The sequence below is a fragment of the Euprymna scolopes genome, chromosome 44 (assembly GCF_053919585.1).
Source record: "Euprymna scolopes isolate OS-2025 chromosome 44, ASM5391958v1, whole genome shotgun sequence".
NCBI classification, from domain to species: Eukaryota; Metazoa; Mollusca; class Cephalopoda; order Sepiida; family Sepiolidae; genus Euprymna; species Euprymna scolopes.
The window spans coordinates 21634893-21662099 of NC_136525.1; the positions used below are offsets into that span (position 1 = coordinate 21634893).

Consider the following 27207-nt stretch of genomic DNA (forward strand, 5'->3'; position numbering starts at 1 on the left):
ATTTTTGGATATATTACTATTTTCGGCATGACAATTAAGTATGTAATATTGTTTTTGCTTAAAACGACATATTGAAAAAATAAAAAAATCGACTTGTCGCTTGTATATTAAAAAGTACCTAGTATTGTCACATCTGGTCTGGTGTGCCAACCACTAACCTCTTCCTCTTAGACATGATGCAAAAAAGAATTTCTAACATATAAGCCCAACACTGTCTACCATGCTCCAACCTGTGTCGCATCATTGCAGTGTTGCATCTCTATGAATGTTTTACAAGTACTTCCACGAGATGTACTCCGATGAGTTACTGCACTTGTACCCTCTCAATAAACATACTTCCAGCACACCCGACGAGCAGCAAAATCACACCTCTTCACTATAGAAGTACAAATTAGTACTGCAACATTGTTTTTATTTTTTCCTTCGCTTATCTTTGAAATTCAAACTCTGTTAATATGTAGAATGTTAATGGAACGTGCTCTGGTGCACTCATAGCACTTGTGCCCCCCTCAACATACATACTCCCGACTAACCTGACAAGCAGCAAAATTCCATCCTTTACTGGTAAGGCTGTAGGTGTTGGAAAGTATTCCACCCTAATTGCTTCTTCTCTCAAACTGCTAGACTTTGAAATTCCATTCTTTTTTAAATGTAATGTGAACAGATATCTCACTGCTCAAATCCCCACAATCCTCTGTTAAACATGATCCCAAATAGTAGCCTCTTACGTTCTAAGTGGCAATATACCTTGTTTGGGATGAAAAAGAGTAAGAAAAAATGTAATGTGAACAAACCTCTTACTGCCCCCCCCGCTAATCATTACGTTTCCGTGGCAATATGCCTCCCTTTGCGCGCGCGCGCGTGTGTGTGAGAGAGAGAGAGAGAGAGAGAGAGAGAGAGAGAGAGAGAGAGATGGTAGGCATTGGGGAAAAAAGAAAAGAAAAGTCAACATAAAAATCAATTCCAAAGAATGTAAGGGAGATAACTCTCGTCTGACTATTCACCGGAAGTCAAAGAATTAAACCAAATTGCTATCTTTTGAGTTCTTGTGTTTGGTAAGTTAAAAACTTTTTCTAATTTAACAGCGAAAACAAATTCAATTCAATTTCTCCACACATTTCGTTATGCTTATTTCCTTTGCTTTCCTTCGTATGAAAACAGTAAAGAAACAAAAAAAAAAAAAAAAATCAACCACAACACAAAAAAAATACGAGTGACTAAACAATTATTCATATTATTTGGATTTTTCGGACTACTGTTCTCATCTTGAATGTTATCTTCACAACGTTTCGGTTGATGTAACCTCCGACCTTTTTTGTCAAACTCGGGAATCCGTGGCATAGTGAATAAAGCACCAAAGTACTTAGTAAAATTCAGTTGTAAGTTATACTCTTTTGGGGGTTGAAAGTCCAATCCTCAGTGCGAGCGACACTCAGAATACGATTGCGAATTATTTAAGACTTCCATCAAGTCATGATGGCTGACCGAACGAAGCATGCTACCCTCACCCCTAGATCAAATAAAGCGTTTCTTTCGAAATCCCGTGCAGATTCTCGAGTTCGACAAGATATACCTCATAAACATCGGAAGTTACATCGACCGAAACGTTGCTCAAGATGAGACTAGGGCGGACGTATACGAGTGAGGCCCCCCTCCCCCTAGTGAAATACGCATTGCTCCGTCGCTCCGATGTTGTACGCAGCACGTTCTAGGAAGCGTTCATTAATCCGGAAAGGAAAGAATTTTGGCGTGTGTGGCGGTGGGGTGCGGTGGCGTTGTTTTTTATTTTTATTTTTTATTTCTTTGGCTTGAATTTTGCGCTTTTCGGATTATTTTGTTGTTATGTTTTTTGGCTGCGTACAACATTGGAGCCGGTGCGTTTTTCACTGGGGGGGGGGGGGCTCACCCGTGTACTAGGTGTGTCATCTTGAATTTTCGAATACATCGGTAAACACTGTATGTTTTTCGAGCTGAATAAATATGTTACATTGAATAAAAACACAAAAAATATATCCAGTTTGGCAGAAAAGTAACTTATCTTGCCTTTGATAACATTTATTTGTTATATATTTGTTTTTTGACAACTTTTTCGAATCTATGTGTATAGTAATACAAACCCAAATTTTTCTTTTACACAACAAAAATAGCTTAATAAGGAGAGTTTTGCTGATTGGCCGAAAAGTGGGGTATCAATTTAATAGAATGTTGTAATTCAAAAGCACCCAAGTCAGTAAATAAACTTAAATATATATATATATATATATATATATATATATATAGATATAGATAAATGGATCCATTTATCTAGTGTTTCCTTTTCAGATTAAATGTTTTTAACTCATTTCAAAGTGTTTTTAACATATTTCATTAACTGTTTGCTCATATTATAAGCTCTATTTCTTATTTGGTTTTATCGAGCTTTTATATCTGGCTGAGATAATTTTATAAATATTAATTCTTTAATATTTATAATTTACTTTAATTTTACCATCTTGGATCATTTTGGTAAATTCAATTGTAATTTTCATTTTATATATATATATATATATATATATATATATATTGATATTATGAAAGTTAAGTCTGTTATCGACGATAATCCACAGAAAAAAATAAGAAAACGTGAAAAGGAATTAAGGTGCTAGTGTACTTACTGATCCGCGCTATTTTTTAAATCGTATTTTCAAGTTTAATTCAAGTTTTATATGTTTGTTTTTTTTATTATTCAATTGTAAAGTTAAAGTATAGAATAAGTACAAAACACCCTCCCCATGTTAAGAATAGCTTTTTAAATAGTAACGTTATTATTTTAGCATGGATCAATAACTGCACTGCACTAGTACCGGAATTAATTTCCGACGAAGGAACATATTTTAATTTCGGTAGAACGCCAAATTTAATATCATCGATTACAAACTTACGTTTTAGGTTATAAAAAAAAAATGAAAAAAGAAAAAAATAACTTTTTACGTGGTGGAGGGTTCAGTTTTCAATTATAACGTTGTACTAAATTGAACACGAACTTTGTGACCACGATGAAAAAAAAATTGGCAACTCTCTGATGTGACCGGAAGGTAGTGATTAGAATGGAGGGGTTAAAAAAAAAAGGAAGATTTCTTTACTCCTCCCCTCTTCCTCTTCCCACTCTCATGTATGTATCTATCTATTCATTGTGGTCACAAAGTTCGTGTTCAATTTAATACGTTATAAGTGAAAACTGAACCACCACTTGAAAAGTTATAAATTTTTTTTTTTTTCAATTTCTTTTTTATAATCTGAAACTTGAGTCTGTAATCGATAATATTAACAGGAAAAAGTTTAAAAAAAAAAAAAAAAAAAGTGAAAATTGTGGAATTTAGAGCGGGGGGGCGGGGAGGGCACTCTCAACAACATCGGCCATAAGTTTAAACACAAAATCTTATCCAGGTAAGTAGAAGAATAACTTATATTGCTTTTGGTAACGTTTATTTGTTTTATACTAGCTTGTTTTTTTGTTTTACATCCTTTTTCTTGGCTATTATAAAAAATAATGCCTATAATGGCGCTCCTTTGAGAAATACTTTTGATCTTTTAGATCAGGAACACAAATGTATCCAAAATACTAGAAATGCCAATTAAAAACATTATTTTTGTTTTATTCAAATCCTTTCAGATGAGTGATTTGTATTTGCAGACTGTTATCCTGGTGTGGTGGTGGGGATCTTGGTGAGTTCTGTATTTTTATGTCTTTTAAATTCAACATTGAATTATCTATCTCATGTGAGAATGTTCGACCATTCCAGCTACACCCCTTAATAAATATGCTATAATGGAACTTTTATCAAATTGGAAGTCTGGTAATTTTTAACTCGTTTAAAAATCTTGTTAAGAAGTAATATCTTTAGGGTTATGTATTCACTTTAGACTAGCTAGAAGTAATGTATACTTTAGAGAAGAAAAAAAAAAAGCCGCATGTTTTTGAGTTCAGATAATATGCAGATATAATTTGGGAAATGTTCAATTTTATGGGAGACTTTTTTTTTTTTTTTTTTTCGTTTTAAATATAAGAAAAAAGTATTGGTTAATAATAGATATTTAACAAACATTTAGGAGAAAGATAGATAAAAAGAAAACAAGGCAAATATTCAGGATTAAAGTAAAACCTGGAATAAGGAAAAAAAAAAAAAGTAAAACATGTTAGTATTTTTAGGTTAGTATATTTCAAAGTTACGAGTAGAAAAATTTCTTAGCTTTGGGGTCCGGAGTTCGACTTAGCTTGGAGTTCATAGCGTAACTAAATAGTTGTTGTTTCGCCACGTTTCGGCCAACTATCCCACTGGCTGTTGTTTCACAATGTTTCAGCCAACTATTCCTCTGGCCTTCATCAGGTGGTAACCGCAACAGGATAGGAACTCCGAGTCTCCTAATTGCTTTCTCAGCAATTACTGCCTTCCATAGTTGTTGTCATCTCACCACGTTTTGGCCAAGTACGCCTCTGGCCGGCTTTGGGTAGGATTGAAACCACTGACGAAGGCCAGAGGAATAGTTGGCCGAAATGTTGTGAAACAACACTAAAAAAGATGAGGATAATAGTCCGCAATGAATAAATTAATAAATAATACTCATCTCAATAATGAATTCCAATTAAATAATATATATGTCTCTGGCCTTCTTCAGGTGGTTAACAGTGACATGATAGGAATGCTGAGTCTCTTAATTACTGCCTTTCATAGTTGTCGTATCACTACGTTTTGAGCAACTAATCCTCTGACCTGCTTTGGGTAGAATTGAAACCGCTATCTCCAGACAATGCTATCCTTTGGAAATAAATAAACGCTGTTTGTGTATTCATTCTTTTCTGTAGACTGTTATCCTCATCTTCATAGTTGCTGTGGCTTCACTAACGTTTTGGTCAACTCATCCTATGGCCTTCTTCAGCTAGTTAACCGTGACAGGATAGGAATGCTGAGTCTCTTAACTGTATGCCCAGTAATTACTGCCTTCCATAGTTGTCGTCTCACTACGTTTTGGCCGATTAAACCTATGACTTGCTTTATGTAGGATTGAAACCGCTATCTTCAGACAATGTTCACCTGGAACTGTAGAGATTCAATGCTTCTATTTGTGGTGCAATGGATAGAGACATTGAATCTCTACAGTTCCAGGTGAACATTGTCTGAAGATAGTGGTTTCAATCCTAACCAAAGCTGGCTAGAGTATTAGTTGACCAAAACCTGGTGAGACAACCACAACTATGAAGATAAGGATAACAGTCCGCAAATAAATAGTTAAAAACATGTTTGACTTTACCACAACTAGATGCTATGTTTGATTTTCTTGTGTTTGACTAAGTCAAAGTAACAATAAATTCTAAGATAATAAATCTTATCAGTTTTTACACTTCAAAATTATATGGGTTACTATAAAACTATATTTGTAAACAGTTATTTTTATTAATTTCTGTTTCACCTGTTAACTATACTGCATGATTGCCAGAAACGCAAATAGTTTGTTTCGAATGACGAAGCTCTATCGATAGCTATCTTTGATTTACTCGTGTTTGGCTAAGTCAAAGTAATGATAACAAAGTCTAAAATATTAATTATAATAAATTTGCACACTTCAAAATTATATAGATCGGTAGAAAACTAAATTTTAATGCGTTTGATAAAAGTTTTTTTTTTTATTTATTATTGTTCAGCTATTACCTGTATATAATTACAGTTAGATCTTATGCTGGATTAGGGATGAAAGGTGGAGGATCAGGTGACTCAAAAAAGGTGCTAAAAAAAAAAAAAGAAAAATTACTAAGCAGACCAAGCCTAGAATTTAGTAGCATTTGGGAGCCTCTAATTATATATATATATATATAAAAAAAAACTAACATTGTACATCCTTAAAAGTTCGGCAATGGAAGGGAGATAATCCTCTGTTGATCTTTATTAGAGTTACCTCCCCTTTACCGACCAATTTTTATCACAAATGCAAAACAATAACCATAAAATAGAGACTAACTCACAGAAATATCAAAATATCTACGGAGCCAATAACTTTTCTCTTCTCTTTTCTTTTCCAAAGAACAACATACCTGAAGACAGTCGAAGGCCAATACGACCGAAACGTTGCACAAATAACGCTCAAGATGAGAACAATAGTCTGATCAATGCAATTAATATAAACAGTCGGCCCTCATCTCAAAAATTCAGAATTTTAATAACTTGATCTTTTTTAAATTTCAGATCACTCCTTTGTTTGTACTCTGGAAACATAATTGAAATAAATACAAGGGGTCAAGAGGAGAGGACATCCCAAATCTCACTAATGGACCCCGTGTGGCAAGTGTTCATGCCGCACAGGCTGTCATATAGTGATAGTGGTTACTTAGTTGGCTGTGTGTGGCCAAGTGAACATTTGATCTACTTAACTGGTGTTGTACTTCTGGATGACTATGACTTGAAAGGTAAACTATTTAAAATCTTTTTTTATGGAAATTGTTTCAGACAAGGCATGAAGCCACTTAATGTAAGAATTGAAAAAATACTACTTAAGTGTTGCTATGGATAGATTCTGACTCAGAAAGCAGCAATTCTTCCCCCTTTATCAGCAACATCGCTCGTGTAATGTGAAAACTAAAGGACAAAATAAGAGAAGTGAGAATTGTGTTATTAGAAATAATAACACAATTCTCACTTCTCTTATTTTGTCCTTTAGTTTTCACAGTTTTTGTGAAAGAAAACTTTTCTGAATTAATAGATGAAACCATTGTTATACAAATATACGTACACATATTTTTCTAAAATCTCTGGCCTTGATGGAGGGGAGACTAAAACTTGTTGCTATTATTTTAAATGATCTGAAATAACAGCAAAGGGAAACTTGATTCCAAATATTTCTCGTATGTTATATCTCCCCTCTTTTGGAAATAGGGTACGATCCAGTATCAAATAATCCTTATACACTGTGAAATTTGCTTATGTATGAAAACTAAAGAAGGGAGCTATAACATATGACAAATATTTGAAATCAAGTCTCCTGTTGCTGTTATTTCAGATCATTTGAAACCATAGCAGCAAGTTTTAGTCTGCTCTCCATCAAGGCCAAAGGTTTTGGGGAAATATCAGATATTTTGTAATTCATATGCAAAACTAGGAAAACAAATGACTATGATTGAAATATTTTATTACTGTAAAAAAAGTAGGTTCTGGATGATGGACGATCCCCTTAATGTGCGATCCTATGGGCAAAAGTCATATAAACCACTATAGGATGAAACTACATGAAAATTTGCAAGTTTTTGAAGATTAGAATACTATTCTATGGTTAAAACTTTATGACAATTGGTAAAAAAGAACTTAAATTTTCCAACCAATATATGCCCAGATTTGCCTACATTTGTATATATAGTGTCCTGGCAGGCTAGTTTTAGTTTTGTTGCTTTAGGATGAATTTTGTTTAGGTTTTTTTTTTTTTTTTTTTGCTTGGCTGTCTTGCCAGCCCACTAATATATTAGTGATGAGTGATGAAACGATTTCAATATTTTTTTGTGATTTTGATGCAGTTACTGATTCTGATTCTTTATAAGTTTCCAAATATTTAATTATAAAGTTGTTATTTTTCCCAATTACCATAAAAACACATGTTTATCATTACTAGAATCATTATATCAGTGGGAGATTTTGTTTTAAACAATCTAGATGAGTGTGTGACACCATTACGGAAAAAAAACGACTAAACACTGACATCCATATGTTAATCGCCACTTTGTTAGTTGACATCAACTCATCTCGATCTGCTCCGGGTCACAGCCTGCCTTCAACTATCTCAACACTGTCCTCAATTGTTCCTAACTCAAATCTGTCAAATCAATAATCTGTACTTTTTTTTTTTGACTTAGGAGTTACCACTTATCAAGCAAGGTTCGTATAAACTTGAAAAGGCCTTATTTCTATTATTACCTTGAAAAATCCTTGAAAATATGGAAAATTTCTTGAAACGGCCTTGAAAATTGCATTCTTTATGTCCAGTAAAAATTTGTGATGAAATATTGAAAATTAAATCGAACTGAATACTATGAAATGATTTTTTTAAGTATTAATAAAAAATAGTTTTAAAATATTGAAAATTAAATAAAAATACATTGTTCTGAAATTGGGGATACAAGAGTTATGTCCCTTTATCACAAAATTACCTTGGGTAGTTTTATGATAAAGGGACATAATCGGTCTAGTTTTCAATTATCACAAATTTTTTTCTCACTTTTTTGGAGGGGGGGATTCAAATCTCCCTCTATTTTTTGCTTTCATTTATAATTTAATGAAGGGGGGGCACAAAGGGGACAAAGAGGAGGAGTAGTGGTGGCTGCTATAAATAAAAATGACCCCTCTCAAGAAAACTTTTCTTTGTGCAGATGAAATTCTGCAATGTCAAATCACCCTCATATATATATATATATATATATATATATATATATATATATATCTTCCATTTGCATCTCGCTTTACTTTACTCTCCACCATTTACTTTCTGTCCTGTCCTTCTCTATCACTTCTTGCTCTTTTTCTCTCTCTATTACACGCATACAAACACAACACATGCACACACACATATATATATATATATACTTATATATCTACATAAAATACTATAAACAGATATAATTTTTTATGCACTGATTTTTAGCATTTGCTTTAACAGTGCACAGTACGTGAGTAGAGCTAAGTTATGAAAATATATTTATGGCAATAAAAAAAAAAAAATTGTGATAATTGTAAATGAGGTCGGCCGGCCCCCAAAAAATGGACAAAACAGTAGCCATTTTAGTTGGAAATTTAAAAGCCATAAAGCCATTATTTGAGATGCAATACATTTAAAAGCTGTAAAGAGTTAATATTACAGATGAAATAAAAAGCATTTAAAACTACTTAAAAACACCAAAAAACTGATGCCGGTAGATCTCAAAGTAACTTTTATTGGCTATGGTAACATTTATTTGTTGTGTTATTTGATTTTTTTTATCACTTTTTTCGAATCGCTGTGGATTGTAAAACAAACTCAAAATTTTGTTTTGAAAATTTGAATTTTGTCTGGAGAAGGCTTTGAAAAACTTTGAAAAGTCTTTGAAAATGGACATTGAAAATCTTTACAAACCCTATCAAGGCCCGAAGACTACTCAAGGATAAGGGTTAATGAATGTAAGGTGGTAGTTTAGTAATTGTTAATGGTGTAAATTGGGTAAAATTTAGATTATTTATGGGGACAGCTCAACAAGAACTTGTTTACATTGTATTTGAAGGCCACCATGTTGTATTCAACCCGGAAGCAGGCCAACAGAACAGTGTTCCAAAGGCAGGCAGTTCTGAGAAGGAAGCTTTGTTCATGGAATCTGCGTTTAGATTTAGGCACAGATAGAGAGTGGGAGTAATTGCATACAGCGGTTGTAGTTAGGTGTGTTTTTTGTGAAGTTTGGCAAGAGAGAACCGTAGATTGGAGCTTAGTCAAGCACTTGCCATGAAAATAACGATAGAGCAGAGATAGGCTCGTAGCATCTCTTCTGTGGGAAAAGAGGTTGCAGGGAAGAGAAAAGGGCATCACTTACTAGGTTTCAAAACCGGTTTTGAACTCTATGAAGGCTGGATAGGGTGTGCCAAGCAGCTCCTGCCTAGATGTGGCAACAGTATTCTATTTTAGGGCATACCTAGCTCTTATACAGATAGCGGATTGCATTGATAGTGAGATAGCTACTGGAGCAATGGTATAGTGATCCAACCATTTTTCCAGCTATATTGGCAACAGATTTGATGCATGTGTTCCATTTCAGATCAGGAGTGAAGGTCGGTCCTAGAAGCTTAAGACATGGGGCTTCCCAAGACGAGAGCCATTCATTTCAATCGGGGTGTGATGGGGGTCAGTGATTATGATGAAAAGAGAAAAGCTTGGTTTTCGATGCCTTAAAATTAACCAGCCCCATTGCATCACGTTCTCAGGATCAGAAGAGGGAATCAGAAAATTGTTGGCCTTTGAAATGTTGTTATTGTGATGTCGTCTGCATAAATGTCTACAAATGATCTAAGAAAATTATTTGGAAGATCATTGATGAAGATCAGGAAGAAAGTTGGACCCAGGATGGAACCTTGAGGGATGCCAGTGTTAATACTATGAGTTTCTGATTTTTGTCCACCAACGACCAGTCTTATAAGCCTATCAGAGAGAAATGATTTAATGATTGAGACAACATTTCCAGCTGTCCTGAACTGTTGTAAACTTTAGAAAAACCCACTTCCACTTCTAAAACTGTCCCTTAAACAAACTGTAAATATATTGACCTCTGTGTCTGATCCTTTGTCTCCATCATCAGCCACACCTTGATTAACAATCCTATTTCAGCTGCCTTTGTGTACCTTGGTGAACAACTTCCTATAATCTTTGTTCTGCTGATAAACTTATTTCCTCTTTTATTGTTATAATTTTTCTTTTTAACTTCCTAACACTTTGGGGGATGGGCAATAGTATCAACATGTGATTGGTTGATACAAAGCAGTAATACAAATTTCCAGTTTTACTCTTGCAATTACAAGAGCACCTACTCCACCCTGTGCTCCTATTGTATCAATATTGCTAATTTCAAGTTTATTATTGATTTTATAGGTGAGATATGCCACACGTGCTGTGAAGCCAACCAAAAGACAGACATGTGTACTACAACTCCTCGCATAATTGGGTCTTGGACCGTCAATGAAGATGACAAAATTGACAGAACCGTCTTTTGTCCTAAGAATAGCTTCGGCCAAGAATGGTTAGAACTGGAACTGCTTCATCCTCATTCACTGACCGCTCGTGTCTACACAGACTTTTCTCAAGAAACTTACAATTCTTCTACATGCGTCCTCTTTGACCCCGATGACCTTCAGAAATCTTTCTACATCCAAGAGCTGATCCATTCTAAAAATGGCTCTCCCCAGTTGACCAGTGAGTTACCTTGTCCAGTTAAAAAAATTGTCCAAATGGTTCATAGCAATTCTAAGTTTCTGGCTCACTGGGAAAATGACCACTCCATGGTCGGCTACTTTGTTCCGACTTCCTGCCTTGACACATGTGCTCTCGATTGGATAACCACACTTTTTATATTTCCGTTCCGACTACTTGGATTTCTGCTTCCGACTTGGTTCTTTCAGTAAGTAATCTATACGCTATTAAAAAATTATGGTGTCTTCGGCATTTGTTTGTTCATATATGCACTTAAAAACGTGTAATGTCATGATGTCAAACGCTGTTGGCAGATGGTCTTTGCACTACCCGCCACAAGAAAGTATGTAAATACCTCCATTGGAAGATCTGTGGAGAAATGCAGCATTAAACATACGGGAACATAAACCACCACCAATAACATCAAACGGACAGACATACAGGCGGGAAGATACATAAAAGACAAGGCCATCAAACCAGATATTGTAATATGGAACAAGCTCGAAAGAACTGCGCTCATTATCGATGTCACAGTCCCAAATGACTTTGACCTTAATAGAGAGCTGAAAGGGAAAAGATAACAAAATATCAGGACCTTAAAAATGATCTAAAAGCGACATGGTCTCTGAAAGAAAGAAATATTATACCGGTTGTGATAGGAGCAATTGGCTTAATAAAAAAGAATCTTAATAAATACTTAGAAGCGATCCCTGGAAGACCAAGCTGTAACGAAATACAGATAGCAGCCATAAAGGGAACAGTATCTATTCTTAAAAGAGCCCTCGGATATAAATTTAAATCCTAACAGAATCAAGTGTTAGCTCCAGGGAGGGAGCCTCTTGATATCTTAAAACTTACTGAAGTTAAATAAAAAAGAAAAAGGTAATTGGTTAATAGAAAACGGAATTGGTAGAATGTAAACTAGAAAGACTAAGTTTCGTTCTAACATTAATTGTAGTAACTTTATTGTAGAAACTGTTTTAAATCTAGGGGTGCCTTTCGGGTTAAAATGGCTAAAATTGACACTTTTGTGCTTATTAAAAAACATTGATGCCTTGGATATTTATAAAACGTTATGAAAAAGTGTAACTAACTGATTTCTATATAAGTTTGGTTGTCTATACTTCATGATAACTCTTGGGTGTGCCTCAGGGGCTCTTTTAGGGCTAATAAAAGCACTCCATTTTTGGGACTATTTTACCATATTTGTCTAAAATTTTCTGTGTATGTCTATTTAGCAGTTTTGCATGGTGCTGAACTCAAATTTAAATATGTTAAGGCCTTGGGGACTTTTGGGACCTCATGAGGGCGGGGGGCAATGATGGGCTTGGTAATTTCTTTTTTTGCATGGTGCAGAACTCAAATTTACATATGTTAAAGCCTAAAACTGCACTGTTTGTTCATTTTCACCAGGATTTGACGTCTTCTGGGGGCTTAATGGGGGTGGGGACAAATGCTGAACTTAGTCATTTTTTTTTTATGCCTCATTCACTCACGGGAAACCATGCATGCTTCACTTGTTTTAATTCATTATACTCGATAATTTTTTAAGAAATCAAAGGGAGCTAACTCTTCCCGAATCTAACACTTGAGTTCATTATGATTGGGATTTATATCCGAAGGCTTTTTTTTTTTTTTTTAGAATAAATGTTGTTCCCTTTATGACTGCAATCTGTATTTCATTACAGCTTCGTCTTCCAGGGATTGTTTTCTTGAGATTCTTTTTCACAAAGCCAGTTGCTCCTATCACAACCGGTATAATGTCTATTTCTCTCCGAGACCATGTAATCTTTAAGTCATTCTTGAGGTCTTGATACTTGGTTATCTTTTCCTGTTTAGCTCTGTTAAGGCCATAGTCATTTGGGAGGGCGATCTCGATAATGAGCACAGTTTTGTTCCATATTACAATGTCTGGTTTGGTAGTTGTCTGTGTGTATGTTTGTATGTCCAGCCCTAAGTAAAAACTATGAAACAAATAACCACAAAGTTGGTATATTCTTCATCGGTATTGCCTTAGAAAAATATCTAAAAAATTAAAAACAAAAATCATTCTTTGAAGGTCAACTGTGGTTTTGTTGAAGAGGTCTGCTTTTCAGCCATTTTCAATGTCATCTATATATATATATAAAAGCAGAATAGCCGTGTGCGTTTTTGTACGTCCAAGAAAGGCTTTTGGGGGGGGATTCTCGAGAGGGTTACTATTTTTTTTACAACTTTTTATATACTTCCTAGATTATAATATCTACGATTTGTGAACGGACGTCGTCTCTACATTTATTTTGATCGACTTTTATAAAATTCCCTCTATTCCATCCTTTTGCGTGTTTGTTCGTCTTTTTCGTATAAATAAAGCGAAACTAATCGAAGCGAAGATGTCAGTGGTCTTTCATGCTAGGACATCTTGAAAGCAATTAGCTTTGATCAATGTTGGGGAAATCCTTCATATCAGACAATTGCTATTCATTTGAGAGTTCCCCCTTTTTCGGGAGAGCTTGGTTTCCCCAACATTGTGGGGAAACAAATAAATGAAACGGCGGAAAGCTGAACTGGCCTTCAGCCAACGTTCATTTCTGCACCTCATTCACTTAGGAAGTCGACTTTTTGACTGACGTTGATAAATTTGAACGCTTTTCACTTTCATAGTGTAGCGGTAAAATGTCACATTTTCTCTCACTTTCTTTCCGCCTTTGTTTTGCGGGTTCAAGCCTGCATGCCTACTATTGTTGCATAGGAGTACATATTGGGGACATATATAACAGGACTCATAATACAGATACTGATGATGATAATGAGGGAAACATATCAGACTGGGATGATTCTTGGGGACTTCATATTAATACGGACTGGGAGATACATACTTTACACAGAGGAGGGAGGACACATAATATTTTGAAGGGTTGTACAAAGTCCGTTACAAGATGATGATAAAAACACATTTACCTTTTCGGTTGCAAGGAATGACGACACGAGACAAACAGTTACAAACATAGTTGGTTTCTTTATTCTTCAATTGACCGATCGGTGATGTCAGGAATTCAAACTTTCACTTACATGGTCTATTTTCCTTCCTTCGCTCTCCTCTCCAACTGACTATCACCGTGTGTGATCTGCTCTGAATATTTGATCCTCATCCACTCTCTAACTTTGAACCCTCAGATTCTTATATTTAGAAATCTCCTTTGTTTATGACATCAAGTGTGTTTAGTTTACCAACGTGACTATATCACGTTTTCTACACATGTCCGTCCAACACACTTTTGGCAAACAAAAGAATCCTCAATTATAATTCTAACCTATATTTAAACAATATATTTTAACCCGCATTGTGCATTCATTTAACTAACATATTTAATATCCAGATTTCTAAAAGAATGGACGATCGACTCTTTTTCCGACATAAACAATATTTAACTATTTCTAATAGAATTAACAATATTTAACTATTTCTAATAGAATCAACAATATTTAACTATTTCTAATAGAATCAACAATATTTAACTATTTCTAATAGAATTAACAATATTTAACTATTTCTAATAGAATTAACAATATTTAACTATTTCTAATAGAATTAACAATATTTAACTATTTCTAATAGAATTAACAATATTTAACTATTTCTAATAGAATTAACAATATTTAACTATTTCTAATAGAATTAACAATATTTAACTATTTCTAATAGAATTAACAATATTTAACTATTTCTAATAGAATTAACAATATTTAACTATTTCTAATAGAATTAACAATATTTAACTATTCCTAATAGAATTAACAATACTTAACTATTCCTAATAGAATTAACAATATTTAACTATTCCTAATAGAATTAACAATATTTAACTATTTCTAATAGAATTAACAATATTTAACTATTTCTAATAGAATTAACAATATTTAACTATTTCTAATAGAATCAACAACGTTTAACTATTTCTAATAGAATCAACAACGTTTAACTATTTCTAATAGAATCAACAACGTTTAACTATTTCTAATAGAATCAACAACGTTTAACTATTTCTAATAGAATCAACAATATTTAACTATTTCTAATAGAATTAACAATATTTAACTATTTCTAATAGAATTAACAATATTTAACTATTTCTAATAGAATTAACAATATTTAACTATTTCTAATAGAATCAACAATATTTAACTATTTCTAATAGAATCAACAATATTTAACTATTTCTAATAGAATCAACAATATTTAACTATTTCTAATAGAATCAACAATATTTAACTATTTCTAATAGAATCAACAATATTTAACTATTTCTAATAGAATTAACAATGGACTTAATTTCTAATATTCCATTTTCCATTATCTTTCCACTTGCATACAGGGTTCAATCCTAACCTTTTCCTAATATCATTTTTCATTTATCTAGTCCGTCTTCTGACAGCCCTTTCATGTAACACTACCACCTTTTTTTTTTTCCAAACACCCGGGCAACGCCAGAGACCCCGCTAGTCTATTATATGAAGAAGTAGGTGAATATTACTATTTTCAAACATTGAAACGAGAGAGGAATGAGCTGGACAGAGATGGAAGAAAGATGGAGGATTTGGGGAGATTTTTATAAAAGTTTAAGGTGCTCCCGGAGGAAATGGGACTGTGTACATGCAAATTTTTTTTTTGTTTAATGACCGGTCTCTGCATGGTTTATTTAATCGCAAAACCCTATTCTATTTTTTATTTTCTTTAATAAATAATTTTCTACCTTATCGATTTTCGCAATTTTTGGATATAATCATCTTAAAAATATCAGGAATACGTAGATACCATTGTTTTCATGTGACATTCAGTATTACGATTTTTGAAACTTCGTCCCAATAGTGTAGAAGCGCCAATTTTTTTCATACAATATACCACTCTGAAAGTTGATCCTAACTAAATTAGTTTATTTATTTATTTATTTGCGGACTGTTATCCTCATCTTCATAATTGTTTAACAACGTTTCGGCGAACTATTCCTCTGCCCTTCGTCAGGTGTTTAACACGTAATTCTTATTTTCAATTAATGTACAACACTTCAAATGCAGGTAGTATTTCACTAATTTATTTAGTGCATCTAACGCAATACCCTGCTGATTACTGTTTTTTGAAAATTATACCATTATCAGGACCCACACACTAACACTCTCAGTCACTGTAGAAACATACGGACCAGGAAAAAGTGTAAAAAAAAAGATTTTTCATTAACAAAGATGTATAACAGCGAAATATATCTGATTTAAACAAATAAATTTGTTTAAATATAAAAAAGAAAATGTACATTGCTTCCAAACTTATTCATATGCATAATTCTTATTTTTTATTAATGCACAAAAATGCAGGTAATATTTCACTAATTCATTTTCTTTATTTTTACTTGTAATTCTGACTACACACAAAAAAATATATATATAAAAAGAAAATGTACATTGCTTCCAAACTTATTCATATGCATAATTCTTATTTTTAATTAATGCACAAAAATGCAGGTAATATTTCACTAATTCATTTTCGTTTTCTTTATTTTTACTTGTAATTCTGACTACACACAATATAATATAAAAGCGAAAATGTTTGTGTGTGTGCTTTTTTTGTATGTTTGCCAAAGGCTTTTTTTTGGGGGGGGGGTCGCTCGGAGGGGTCACTAAATCTTACAACTTTTTATATACTGTCTGATTTACAAAACAAGGTCGTCTGTATTTTTTATTATGTTACAAAATTTGTGCTGTGATTTCATTTTCTCTATGCCATGATGTTTGACCTACAAAACCACACGTTCACGTAAGCCACCTGCCTTTTTAAACATTTAATTTCACCCTTCCTCTGTTCTCTGCCCACATAGCATCGTAGTAAGTTGTCAGGCTATTCACCTCAAGGGTTCGGATTCGAGCCTACCTCCCTACCAAATTTTTTTTTTTTTTTTTTTCACATAGGCATCCCCACTTATCAAGGCCAAGAGGCCACTCAAGGATAAGGGTTAAAGAGTGGACAGTAGAAATTGGAGAACATAGTAATCATTAGTAATGAAAATTTGGTAAATTTGATAACTTATATAGAACGGCTCATCAAGAACTTATTTACGTTAGACTTGAACACAACCATATTGTAGTCAGCCGGAAAGCAGGAAAACGGAAGACAATTCCACAGGCGTGCAGTTCTAAGAAAGAAGCTTTGTTCATGGAATTTACGTTTAGGTTTAGGCACAGATAAAGAGTGGGGGGAACTATTGATAGTGTGTACAGCTAGACGAGTGTTTCTTGTGAAAGTTTGGCGAGGGGGGGACCATAGACTGAAGCTCAGTCGAACACTTTCCATGAAAATAACGATACATCAAAGACAAACTCGAAACATCTCTTCTGTGAGATAGAGGTTGCAAGGAAGAGAAAAGGACATCTTCTACGAGGCTACGAAGTCGATTTTGAACTCTATCAAGGCAGGACAAGTCCTTTCTAGCAGCTCCTGCCCAGATGTGGCAACAGTATTCCATCCTTGAACGTACCTGGCTCTTATATAGATAGAGAATAGCATCAGCAGTGAGATATTTACAGGATCGATAGAAAGATCCCACCATTTTTCCAGCGGCCTTGGCAACAGATTTGATGTACGTGTTCCATTTAAGATCAGGAGTAATGGTCAAGCCCAGAAGCTTGTCAAAACTTGAGGCCTCCTGAAGACGAGAGCCATTCATTTCAATTGATGCCAGATGTGGATCAGAATGTTGATGATGTAAAGAGAGAAGCTTGGTTTTAGATGCATTAAAAGTAACCAGCCACTCCTTTCCCCATTGTACTACGTGCTCAAGATCAGAGGAGAGAGAATTGGAGAGAACTTGGTCGTTTACTGTCTTAGATGTGCTACCATAAATGGTAGTGTCGTCAGCATAAATGTTTACAAATGATGTAAGGATGTGATTTGGAAGATCATTAATGTAGATCAGGAAAAGAGTTGGGCCCAGGATGGACCCCTGAGGGACACCAGCATTAATACTGTGAGCTTCTGATTTTTGCCCATCAACTACTACTCTTATGAACCTATCAGAGAGAAATGATTTACTAATTGAGAAGACATTTCCAGCTATACCATAGCTGGAGATCTTGTGAAGTAAACCTTTATGCCATACCCTATCAAAGGCCTTAGATATGTCAAGAGCAATCGCCCTAGAAAGGTTGCCTCCGTCGAGAGATTTACTAATCCTATGAGATATAACTGTAAGCACATCTGCTGTAGATCTAGCAGAACGGAAACCATATTGAGTGTCACTAAGAAGGTTATTTTTGTTGAGATGGTTGATTACTTCTGTATTTAACACAGATTCCAGCAACTTACTCATAACGCACAGGAGACTTATTGGCCTGTACTGAGAGGGGGATGAGCAATCACCTGAATTCTTAAATACACCTTCTTTTACACCTAGGCAACGCCGGGCACCCCCCGCTAGTCTATATATATAAAAGGTAAAAGTGACGTGCACGTTTTTGAAAATCCACGAAAGGCTTTTTTGGGGAGGAGGGGTTCTCAACCACGTTACTATTTTTTTAGAACTTTTCTAAATTATAATATCTATGATTTCTTATACTCCCTAAATTATAATATCTATGATTTCTTATACTCCCTAAATTATAATATCTATGATTTGTGAACGGACATCGTCTCTACATTTATTTTGATCGACTTTTAAAAAATTCACACTATTCCATCCTTTCGCGTGTTTGTTCGTCTTTTTCATATAAAAGCGAAAGTAAACGGAGCGAAGTAAGCTGCCGGGACCTCCAGAAACGCAATTAACTTTGATCAATATTGGGGAAACCCTTCATAACAAACAATTGCTATTCATTTGGAGAGCCCCCCCTTTTTTGAGGGAGCTGGTTTTCCCCAACATCGTGGGAAAGCAAAATACGGCAGAAACTGGCCTGCAGCCAACCTTCGTTTCTGTTCCTGCGTGATTCTTAACTTATTCACTTAGCACGTCAATTGTTTGATTGACATCGATAAATTTGAACGCTTTTCACTTCCTGTCCCATCATACAGTAGCGTTTATGTCGCGTTTTTTTTTTTCACTTTCTTTTCCATCACAGGTTTGAGCCTGCCTGCCTACTAACACCTTTTTTTTTTTTTTTCAAACATCCAGGCGATGTCGGGCACCTCCGCTAGTCTTTTATATAAAAGACTAGCAGAGGTGTGAGCATTTGTACATGTCTATGAAAGGCTTTTTGGGTGGGGGTTCTTGCGTCGGTTACATTCCGCAAGAAGTTTTTGTATACTTCCCAGAGCAGGAGGAGGGGGGAGGGGCTAGACCAGCATGTGTTTTTTTTTTTTTTTTTTCTTTAAATAAAGTCCTAACTTTTACTGTAGAAAAAAAATAAATCCTCATCTGTGTTGAATTCAGAAAATTTTTATCTTGCCTAAGCTATTTTTTATCACTCGTTTTCGTTGGTTCAGAGCATTGGAGTTAAACATTTATGCTACATTGAGACAACCAAAGATAAAGGCAATAAATTCATATAATTAAAAAAAATAATAATAAAATAAAAACAAGAGAAAAAATAAAAGAGTTAGCATTTGTTAGGATTAAAATGGATTTAGAATTAACACTTATCATCTTGCTTTTGACACTTTAGTTCCAGCACGAGTAACCATATTTTAGGTGGAAGGGTGGAGGGTGATCACCTTGCTCGGATATTGTTTGTGCTTGTGTCTCTTTATGGGAGATAAATTCATCTTTTGTATTCCACGCACATGCGTGTATGATGTGTTAATTTTAGTTATTTTTATATATTTATTTATTTACTTTTTTTTTTTTTTTTGCTTTAAATAAAGTTCTAACTTTTACTGTAGAAAAAAAAAAATCCTCGTTTGTGTTAAATTCAGAAAATTTTATCTTGCCTAAGCTATTTTATCATAATATCTCGAATTCGCAAACAGACATCATCTCTTTTTTTGATCGAGTTAAACAAAATTCTTATCGTGCCGTCATGTCGGCTGTTTGTTTGTCTTTTTCATATAAATAAAGCGAAACTACTCGAACACCAACGCCTGGTATCTATTCTGTAATTGGTCCTTGGTCAATGTAGGGGAAACCCTTCATACTGAGACAATATTTATTTAGATACTGCCAGGGTGCTTCCTTTTTGGGGGTGCTGGTTTTTCCCTCACATTAAAAATGACCATGGGTCTAATTTGCTTTCATGGGAAACAAATAAATAAAACAACAGAAAGCAGGAAGCTAACCTGGCCCCCAGCCAGTTTAAAAGATGCATGTATAGAAAAAAGAGAAACAACAAAATGTTTGTTTCATTCTATATTAATAGACAAACTTTATTTGTCATTTTCGTTAGTAGCTTTATTAGAAGAGAGAAACGTATTAGTATGAGAGTTCAGTGTTCATACGCACATGCATTCTCTTAGTAGTCGTGGAGAGTTCCTTGTGTGGAGACGAAGATTAGATATCCGATAATTAGATATAGGTCAGGGGTCAGGCCTGTTGAAGGAGAAAGAAAGAGACAGATGTTCTTGTGTAAAGATAGAATTAATATATTGCCGGCTTGTTGAGGCGAGAACAACACGTGTTTATAGCTAGTCGTCGCCGGGATGAAGGAAAACGCTTAAAGGAGAAAGAAAGGACAAAGACTTCAGTGCGTTGACGTGTTGTCGTGCATGAGGGTGAGTTGTATTGATGCGTGTTCTTTAACGTAATAATTTTCGTTTCTGGGTACCGCACGTGGAAACAAATGGGAGTTTGAAAAGAGCCATAGCTAGCTCGTAGTACTCACGTCCTGCCTGGGACAGCATCCCCAGGCGATGTCTGCTCTTAGGCAGGGTCAGGATCAAAGAGGATTAAAGGTTTGTGATTTCGCCTTTTATATACCCTGTCACGTGATAGAGAGCTGGCTTGTGATTGGATAAACCAGGGAGAAAATGGATTTCAAATCTCGAGGCCGTGAGAAGAAGTTTCTGCCTGTGATGTAGCGGGTGTCAGCTGCTACACATAGCGACTCCTATGATTCTTAAGTTAATTACCAACTCCTTGAATTCGCTATCCTCTTTGGCCTAATGGTTAGTGAGGAAAACTAATTATCCTACGTTTTTTTAATTCGATCGTATCTCTATCTTTTTTTATATTTTTTTTTATTTCGTTCTTGTGCCAATATCCTCCACCTGGACAAAAGTTATTTACCAACTCATTAGATTCATTTTCCTCTTTTTTCGTATTCTTTTCCGCCTTCACGGTACGGGTTCTAGCCTGCCTGCCTACTACCACTTTTTTTTTTCTTTTGCTCAACACACCCCACCAAATACCTGGGCAATGCCGGGCACTCATGCTAGTCTCAAATAAGAATGTTCACTCAAAAGGGAAAATTAGATTCTAATTTTTTGTTAGTGATTACAGGTAGACAACCTGAAAAAATTGGTGGTAAAAATATATAAAACAAATTTAGAATTTTAAGTGGGAGATCATTTTTGCATATAAAAGTATTTTTCTGCTATTTTCTTGACAGTGTAAATAATAAACTTGTGGAGAAGGTTTTATCTGCGCCGTCGTTTATGCGTGTCCTGAAAGGGAAACATTTCCAGATCCGACCCCATCTCTACGGAAAGACAAAATCTCCTTTAAGGAAACTCAGGTATGTTGATTTAAAAAAAAAAAAAATTTTTTTCCAAAAGATTGTTTAAATTGTTCTGATGAAATCAGGCATTTTTCTAGAAAATTTTTTCTTGAAATATGCTAACCTTATTAAAAATATGGGTGCAAATCCAGACTTCAACCTATATTAAAAAAAAACAAAATGAAAATACAGAAAAATATTTGATGCATGGCTCAAAAAGATCATATTCCCCAAATACAGTAAATTGATCAAGTATTTTTTTTTTATATAGAAAATCAGTATTTTTTTTTATTTTACAAAGGAGTCACCACTTATCAAGGCCCAGAGGCCACTTAAGGATAAGGATTAATAAGTGTACAGTGGTCAATGGGACAATGACGTAATAATTGTTAGTAGTGGAAATTTGGTAAATTGGATTACTTAAGGGGAACGGCTCATCAAGAACTTGTTTATATTGGACTTGAAGACAACCATATTGTAGTCAGCCGGAAAGCAGGCAAATTGAAGAGAGTTCCACAGATGTGCAGTTCTAAGAAAAAAGCTTTTTTCATGGAATCTATGTTTAGGTTTAAGCACAGATAAAGAGTGGGGAAAATTATTGATAGTGTTTTCAGCTAGACGAGTGTTCCTCATGAAAGTTTGGCGATGGGGGGGACCATAGATTGGAGATCAGATGAGCACTTGCCATGAAAATAGAGATAAAGCAGAAACAAGCTCTCAGTGTCTCTTCTGTGGGAAAGAGGTTGCAGGAAAGAGAAAAGGGCATCTCCCACTAGTCTATTTTGAAATCTGTCAAGGCATTTTACAATTTATACCAATTCATAGTAAATCATAGCCATTACAACACTGGTTTTGATCTCTAGTTGTAGAAAGATTGTTAAAGTGGGGGATTAGTCAGTGATGAATTTTACATTTTCAGAAATAAGACATTATTTTAATAAAATATTATTTTGCATACATTTATGTTGTCTGTTTTTACTAGAGGGTCACCACATCATCAAGGTCCGAAGGCCACTCAAGGATAAGGGTTAATGGGTGTACGGTAATCATCAGGACATTTGTATGAACTTGAAATTTATTTTGAAAACTATTTTCATTAATAATTGATTTTCTATCTTATCGTTTTTCATTTGGTTTTATTTTAAATTCAATATTTCGAGTTTTGAATTTTGCTATTATAATGAAGAAGCACCAAAGGTGAATTACAGCAAAAATTACTTTTTATTGTAAACTGCAATTTTATTATATCACATCTATTGAAGATTACTCTAAAAACAGGGGAGGTAATGTAGTCTGCCATTTTGGCATTCAGTACTTCAACTTTTATCAGTGGCAATGCAAGACATACTTGTAATTTTTAGTTCTGAGCAATCTTCGATTCTTGTTCAGTATTTCCCCTATATTTAAACAAAAATTAAAGATCTTTATAATGTACATATCTGTGACGAATCAAAAATATCATATTCCAAAAATTACATAAATTGATCATGGCAAGTGCTCGTCTGCGCTTCAATCTATGGTTCCCCCTCGCCAAACTTTCATGAAAAACACTAGTCTAGCCAAAACCACTATCAATAATTTCCCACACATTTAGCTGTACCTAACCCTAAACGTAGATTCCATGAACAAAGTTTCTTTCTTAGAACTGCACACCTGTGAAACTCTTTCGTTTGCCTGCTTTTCAGCTGACTACAATTTGATTGACTTCAAGTCCAATATAAACAAGTTCTTAATGAACCGTCACACTAAGTAATCCAATTTACAAAATCTCCACCACTTATGATTACTATGCTATAATCCCATAACTAATGTTTACTCATTAACCCTTATCCTCAAGTGGCCTCTGGGCCTTCATAAGTGGTGACTTCTTTGTAAAAAAAAAAAAAAGAAAAAAAGGTAGTTTTATTTTTTATAAAGAAAATCATTAAATGATTAATGGTAATTTGTAGGTGTTACAACATAAATCTTACAAGTTTGAATTGAGTTATTTCCCTTTGTTTTTTCTTTATTTTTTTTTCTAATTTTCAAAATGGCAGACAAGACAGCCGCTCTTCTATTATTCATAAAATTTGATTTTCTTATTTAAAAAATGAAACTAGTTAATCAATTTATATGACTTTTGGAATATGATATTTTTGTTTCATCATGGGTATGTACATCATACACATTTTTCTTTGTTTGTTGTTTAATATAAGGGGGAATTCCGGACAAGAATCAAAGATCGCCTAGAACTTTTTATTTTAAAAAAAATTTAGCGCTTCTACAGAATTGGGACGAGATTTTCAGAAATCATAAAACTGAATTTCACATGAAAACAATGGTATCTACGAATTCCTCATATTTTTAAAATGATTATATCCAAAAATTATGAAAATCGATAAGGTAGAAAATTATTTATTAAAGAAAATAAAGAATAGAATTTGATGAAAACGATCTTAAGACACAGGAGAGTTCAAAAGGGAAGTAATTTTCTGTTCGAATTAAACAAAGATGGCAGCAAATGATCACCTGTTAACACGATTAAAGTTGTTTTTTTTTTTTTAATAATTCAGCAATGTTTAGGTAATTTCGGCTGCATAATTTGGAAGCTACCATTGTAACTTATTAGAATTGACAAAAAAGTCAGCTGAAACCATTGTTTTTTATCTGAAAACTCCATTTATTGACTACAAAATCTGGTCCCAATAATGTAGAAGCACCAAAAATTTTTACTTGAAGTACAGTTTCACCTGTGACTAAAAAAATAGGTGCATCTTCATTATAATAAAGAAATAAAAAAAATAAAAATCTTGAATTTCAAGTAAAACTAATAATTTCTACTTAATTCTTATGTCACAGTATTGAACATATCCAAAAAATTATGAAAAGCAATAAGGTAGAAAATTAAATACCAATGAAAATAGTTTTCAAAGACAACAAAAATTGAGTTTTGCTAACAAAAGAAATCAAAGAGTTCCAATTGTAACAAAAGGGAGGTAATTATTTTCTGAAAACTGAAAATCTTAGGCCAATTTAGCAAAACTCAATCTTTGGTACTTGTCTTCGATAACTGTTTTCATTAATAATACATTTTCTATCTTATCGTTTTTTCATAATTTTTGGATATGTTAATCACTGCGACATGACAATTAAGTAGATAACATTTGTTTTACTTGGAATTCAATATTTGGAATTTTGCTATTATAACGAAGAAGCACCCAAAAATAATATATAAACATCTAATTCTGTGCTCATATTACGTCTTTGATATTTAGTAAAGCTTTCTTCTTTTTTATTTACAGTTATTTAAATCTTGGTTGTCGTCAGATGGCGGATTCGATCCTTGGTGTGGCGTGTTTGTACCTAATTTCCAATTTGGCTTCATCAGAAGATATCTCTGCTCTCATCCTCAGCAAAACGCAGGTAACATGTCATCGTAAAGCATTTCCTTTTCTTTTCATATTGTGACACTATCAATGCCCCCTCCCTTGCCCCAAAGTGTTGGAAAGTATGAGAGAAATAGAAATATGACAAAAAAGAGGAAATAAGTTTATCAGCAGAACAAAGGCGTAGGAAGTTATTCACGAATATAAACAAAAAAAAAAAAAAAAGCTGAAATAGCATTGTTAATCAAGGTGTGACTGTAAACGGGAACAAAAGATCGGTCAGTATATTTTAACGTTAGTTTTAGGTGTGGTGGTAAGTAATGCGGCAGTTGGGGGTTTGTGATGGTTGAAGAGTTACAGTTGAGGACTAGTTGCAAGTTAGACTTAGGGTTACAGGAAAAAGGCTGCCCCCTTTCCATGTAAATAAGAATATTAGACAAGTGAAAATGAGATTAGGATAAGCTGAGATTCGAACCTTGTAAGCAAAGTTAAGAATTAGAATGTTAGAATTTAGCTATTGTTAGATTCTATTAGTAGTAATACACACAGACAGAAAAAACGCTTTGGATAATCACAGATTTCAAGGTAGTTCTACTAAAATAGCCGTATTTTTCAAACCAAAGCACTTTAAGTCTTCAAACTACTACTGTTTTGTTCGGAAATGAATATACTCTCAAATGAATTAATAAATATGAATGTACATTATATATTTTAAGAGTTTTAAGCAAATAAAGTGATAAAAATGTGAACGTCATAAAATGGCGTTTTCGGTAAGGTTTTGTAATGACCCCCTCTGATTTCTAAAGGTCCGTACCGTGATTGTATGAAGAATTTCATTATGAAATTTGGGAACCAATCAGAAGAGGTGTTAATCCTAATACTGTCAAGTATCCAAAATATTTTTGACCATTTCTTTTTTTGTTGTGTTAAAAATAAGACTTTAATATGACGAATATCGAACATTTTGAAAAAAAATTTCTTCGGACACCCAGTAGTAAGTAAATCAATCTTTCTACTATCTTTATCAGTTAAAAGTATTATTGTATGTTGAGTAGGACCGCGGTAATTGATAATAATTTAAAAGGACCTACCCGAAAAAAAACGTTTCTATTTTTCGAATTTGGACAAATGTAGTATTAGTAGCAGCAGCAGCTGAGGTGTTAGCAATAGCACAGTGTAAACAACACGCGTTCTTTAATTTTTATTTAAGAACGAATTAAGAAAAACATGAAAATATAAATATAAATGTTCTTATATGTTTAATTAGAGCTATTTTGTTATCAGAATAACATTAGTTTAGAACTATTCGGTTTTCAGAATGTATAATAACAATTATATATTTGTTTTTTTTTTGTTTTTTTTTGTTTTTTTGGACAACTTTTTCGAATCTATGTGTATAAACCCTCAAATCAATATTCTTGAAATTTTAAGAGCAGTTAGAAAACACATCAAACTACAATTACCCTGGTGTCTAACTCTGTCCCGTGGGGAGGCATAGTAAATAGGTACAATTAGGAAGCTTTTTATTTCGTTATTTATTTATTTTTTTTCTACTTATTAAGCAAAAGGTATTTTTACGACCTGCTCCAGCGTAGTATAAACGGCCAATGGAATAAACACCTTCAACCTCGAAAATAGAAATCAACAAATTTATGGAATTTGATGCTTGTGCATTTATTGAACCGTGTTATTTTTAAATAATATTTTCAAGTTAAATTAAAGTTTTATAATATTTTTATTTTATTAATTTGTTAACTGAAAGTACAGAATAGTTACAAAACACCCTCCTTTCCCCATGTTAAGAATGGCTTTCGAAATAATAGCGTTATTATTTCAGCACGGTTCAATAAGTGCACAAGTACCTGGAATTTTCTTCGAAATTTCGTAACGCAGCTTCTTATTAAAATAGAACTAAATATAAGATTTGCTGACTTATTTTACCTGTCGAATACACACACACTATATATATATATATATATATATATAAACTTTCTGTAAGATATTTATTTGAAATGGAAACGGCATTTTGCAGTTAAGACAACAAAACAAAAATGAAGTAACGGTTCATGTTCCAATCCACAGAGGTACAAAAAAGTTGTCATTAACAAATGTTATCAAAGGCAAGATAAGTTATTTTTGTACCTAACTGGATACTTTTTATTTTTTTTGTTTTTTTTTTTAATGTAAAATTTTTATTCGGTTCAGAAAAACAAGTAGTATTGAGCGAGCGCTACCGAAGAACAAGAAAAATGGCCACAATGTCTCTTTACATTTTTGAAGTCTCAACAAA

The 27207-nt window shown here is 33.8% G+C and overlaps 1 protein-coding gene across 3 annotated transcripts in view; it reads left to right on the plus strand.

Moving 5' to 3' along the window:
- Window positions 1-961: 961 nt before the first annotated feature.
- Window positions 962-27207, plus strand: part of LOC145268729 (phosphatidylinositol N-acetylglucosaminyltransferase subunit Q-like) — a 43839-nt gene continuing 17593 nt past the window's right edge. Inside the window, exons 1-6 of one of the 3 annotated variants that reach the window (XM_080124299.1) lie at window positions 962-1055; window positions 3653-3705; window positions 6219-6439; window positions 10624-11149; window positions 21445-21570; window positions 24834-24954. In XM_080124299.1, coding sequence (XP_079980425.1) covers window positions 6301-6439; window positions 10624-11149; window positions 21445-21570; window positions 24834-24954 — 912 coding nt within the window. In that variant the 5' untranslated portion in view covers window positions 962-1055; window positions 3653-3705; window positions 6219-6300. The remainder of the gene's footprint in view (window positions 1056-3652; window positions 3706-6218; window positions 6440-10623; window positions 11150-21444; window positions 21571-24833; window positions 24955-27207) is intronic. The other 2 variants (XM_080124301.1, XM_080124300.1) reach the window with 2 other exon arrangements.